This window comes from Trachymyrmex cornetzi, unplaced genomic scaffold (assembly GCF_001594075.2).
Source record: "Trachymyrmex cornetzi isolate Tcor2-1 unplaced genomic scaffold, Tcor1.1 scaffold3399, whole genome shotgun sequence".
NCBI lineage: Eukaryota > Metazoa > Arthropoda > Insecta > Hymenoptera > Formicidae > Trachymyrmex > Trachymyrmex cornetzi.
The window spans coordinates 5,113-9,559 of NW_017298107.1; the positions used below are offsets into that span (position 1 = coordinate 5,113).

The 4,447-nt window shown below is 31.4% G+C and overlaps 1 protein-coding gene across 1 annotated transcript; it reads right to left on the bottom strand.

The window, feature by feature from the left end:
• Positions 1-574: 574 nt before the first annotated feature.
• On the bottom strand, positions 575-1,933 carry LOC108763138 (uncharacterized). Its single transcript, XM_018510501.1, has one exon. The coding sequence runs from the start codon at positions 1,931-1,933 to the stop codon at positions 575-577; it is 1,359 nt and encodes a 452-aa protein (XP_018366003.1).
• Positions 1,934-4,447: the final 2,514 nt, after the last annotated feature.

The following is a 4,447-nucleotide window of genomic DNA, read 5'->3' on the forward strand; positions in this document are numbered from 1 at the left end:
CAGCGATGATGAGAATTATCGTAGTCTTTTTTAATATTACGACATGACGCAAAACAATGATCGTTAACAAAGCGTGAAAGTAATTAGCTAATATCTTATTATACGTCTAGTAAGAATGATAGTATTAAATTGTACGTGAAAAAACAGAAGAAAAATATAAAGTTAATGACAAAAAATCCATAAAATCATGCTTCATGTAAATACAAAAATTTGTTTTTTTCAGTAACTCTTGCTCGTTATGTGTTTCTATAACGTGTTAAATTTGAAGCTCAGAATGACGTTAATAACAAAGGACAAGAAAGTTTTAAAAGTTCTCACCAAATCGTATGGAATAGCAGATTGTGACCAAGAAATATAAGCGGTTTCCACGTTCCGTCGTCAAAATTACAAGAACAATAACATTAAAAAACTAATACCAAAGAGTCAAAATGTATGACAAATCGGTAATATTAATAGAAACCGTCTGGATCAGAAAAATTTTTAATTGTTCTCAGCAGAGCCATGTTCACAGTACGGCCGTTTCTGTGTTTCTGACCGCTATTCGATGGAAACAATTTCCGCCAGTACCAATACGTTACAATTTATTTATAATATTTACATATTCTTTGTGAAGGCCAACCGTGTCTGTTTGTAAATTAATGCCATTCTCCTGTTTCTTAATATAAAGCATTTCGGAAATTAAGCGCTTTGTGTAACAAGACTCTACATCAAGAACTTTGACATTATTCCAGTCGAAGTCATGTGCATATTGCAACCTATGGTCGGTAATCACTGAACGAGCAGACGTATTCCATTTAATGTGGTTACGATGTTCATATATTCTAGTTTTTAATTGTCTGCTCGTTTGTCCAACATAGGTTGCATTACAATCGTTACAGTTAATTTTGTATACAACGTCATTTTTAACTTCCTCTGGTATTCTGTCCTTATGTACACCAACAAATTTACTGATCTTGTTCGAACTAAAAAACGAAACTTTTAAGTCGTCTCTATTCAATTTCATGAATTTGTCAGTAATATTTTTGATAAACGGCACAGAAAACCAAGAAGTCATTGCTGCACTCTTGTCATTGAGGTCACTTTGGTCATGTGATACTCTAGATCTATGTTTAATGTGACGTAATCTCTCATTAATAGCATCAAAAATACACTTCAGAGGGAAGTCATTATTAATGAGAATATCAATAATTAGTTCTATGTTTTCATGGTGGAAAGACGAATCAGATAAGAATATGGCTCTATCAACTAAATTGAAGATAATACCTCTTTTTTGAGATTCTGGATGGTTCGAAAGATAATTTAAGAATCTCCCTGAGAAAGTTGGCTTCCGGTACCAATTAAACGAGAACCGGTCTACATTAACCATTATCGTCACATCAAGAAAATTAATAGAGTCATCACCCACTTCCAATGTGAACTGCAGTCTAGGATGGAATGTATTAAAACTATTATGAAAATCGTTGATCTTGTCTTTCGGAACTGCCGCAAGTAGATCGTCAACATATCGATAGTACAATAAAACTTCGTTGTTGTAACTTGATAAAGCCACTTTCTCTAATTTTTGCATGACCAAATCTGCCACGATGGGTGATAATGGCGAGCCCATGGGAGTGCCGAAATTCTGTTTATATATAGTTCCATCGAACTGAAAATATGTAGAATCCAATACCAGATTGATTGCTTCTACAAATTCAGATTGCGAACATTTGCAATTCTTCAAGATGTGTTCCCAATGATCATTGACACATTCAAGTGCTAAATCCAAAGGGATGTTCGTGAACAATGAAACAACATCAAGCGAGATCAAACTATAATTATTGTTCGTGTATATTCCTCTTAAATTGTCTACCAAGTCGAAACTATTTTTTATGAAACTGTCCGCCTTAGGCAATGAATCAAACAAGATCTTATGTAAAGGACAAACGTAGTACATAAGGACAGAACCTATACAATCTATGTAGGACAAACGTAGTACATAAGGACAGAATACCAGAGGAAGTTAAAAATGACGTTGTATACAAAATTAACTGTAACGATTTTAATGCAACCTATGTAGGACAAACGAGCAGACAATTAAAAACTAGAATATATGAACATCGTAACCACATTAGATGGAATACGTCTGCTCGTTCAGTGATTACCGACCATAGGTTGCAATATGCACATGACTTCGACTGGAATAATGTCAAAGTTCTTGATGTAGAGTCTTGTTACACAAAGCGCTTAATTTCCGAAATGCTTTATATTAAGAAACAGGAGAATGGCATTAATTTACAAACAGACACGGTTGGCCTTCACAAAGAATATGTAAATATTATAAATAAATTGTAACGTATTGGTACTGGCGGAAATTGTTTCCATCGAATAGCGGTCAGAAACACAGAAACGGCCGTACTGTGAACATGGCTCTGCTGAGAACAATTAAAAATTTTTCTGATCCAGACGGTTTCTATTAATATTACCGATTTGTCATACATTTTGACTCTTTGGTATTAGTTTTTTAATGTTATTGTTCTTGTAATTTTGACGACGGAACATGGAAACCGCTTATATTTCTTTGTCACAATCTGCTATTCCATACGATTTGGTGAGAACTTTTAAAACTTTCTTGTCCTTTGTTATTAACGTCATTCTGAGCTTCAAATTTAACACGTTATAGAAACACATAACGAGCAAGAGTTACTGAAAAAAACAAATTTTTGTATTTACATGAAGCATGATTTTATGGATTTTTTGTCATTAACTTTATATTTTTCTTCTGTTTTTTCACGTACAATTTAATACTATCATTCTTACTAGACGTATAATAAGATATTAGCTAATTACTTTCACGCTTTGTTAACGATCATTGTTCTGCGTCATGTCGTAATATTAAAAAAGACTACGATAATTCTCATCATCGCTGGATTACTGATTTTTTCTTTGTTTTTAATCTGTTAACATTTAGATTCATTTCAAACGCAAATGACCAATCAGTCGTTTTGACTTTTGAATATGTATTCACGGAGGAACTGCATGAGGCTTTGGAATGAAGATAAACGTTCTTAACAGCTTTCTATAGTTTAGTTATTTTAGTTATGATCTCTATTTTATAGTATGTGTGTTGTACCAGAGGTAATAATTTATTTTATATTGTATCTGAAGATGGTTCAAATGTAGAACCGAAACATGTTATACTTATAATTAGAATTACACAATTTATATTTCAAACGAACTTCTTTACTGGATAATTATAAACTTGAATGTGTTAATCACTTCTTAGTTAATTGATGATTACATACGACTCTTATTTGCCTTGTTTCCAATTATTACATTTTGAATTTTAAGAGTCCTTTACTTATAAATATTAATTAAATTTGTCGTTTCTTGGAATTTGCGTATAGTATGTAAGCGGATTTAGGTTATATTGTATTGATAAGGACCCAAAAATAGGGGTCGAAACGTATATTTAATTAATTTTTGATATGACTTGTTTAATTACACGAAAATAAATTGTACATCCGATTAACTAATGTTTGGCTTTGATGGGCTTGCTTATTATTATTATTATTGATAGATTCTTTCAAGCCTGTTTTTAGATATTTGTTGATTTACACGTTGCCTGAAATGATACGTTACACTAAGCATGGTTTTTTAATTATATCCATACAATTTTAGGATTTTATGTTGTAACCTTGTTAAAAACTTGGATCAGATTTAACAAGGAATTAATTTTAGTTAAGTTAAGAGTAGAGTTTTTACGCAAGTGTAAGAACCATGGTGTCTATCCAGCACATCAAAATCGCAACCATTTCGTTAAACTGAAATTTCATTGTTATAAGTATAAAAGAAGAGCACTTAATAATATTAACAAACATATTGAACATATACTACAATTAGAAATAGCAGATAGCTTTAAATACCGAAGAACACTGAATTATAGATTATGTTATTTAGAGATAAAATTAATTAATCATCTTCCGGTTAACATGTTTAATAGATTTGGTAGTACACAATTGAATTCGTTTCATAGATTTTGCGTTAAAGAATCTGATAGATTGAATAAAAAATTTTTATGGCTACAAAAAAAAGTAATGTTTGCGATAAAGAGAAAATAAAGGATATTAATTATTATGTAATAGATAATATTAGGGAGGATAATTTAAGTGACGAGGTTGGCAATAATTCTCACAAAAAATTTCTTTTTCAAGAACCGAAAAATATCAACAGCAATAACGAAATTGTCAAGATTAATATATCCGCTTCCCAGTTTAAACACATGTCATATGACATTTTAGAAGTCAATGACAAATGGTTTAAGAATCTTAGCAAGGTGATGATACCATGGGAAGTTAAAACGTTGTTACAATTAGGTGAGAATTTTTGCTTACCCACGTTTAACATTAAAAACACCATAATTGAATTTGTCAAACACATTGAGCATAATTTGTTTAGACTAAAGTTATCT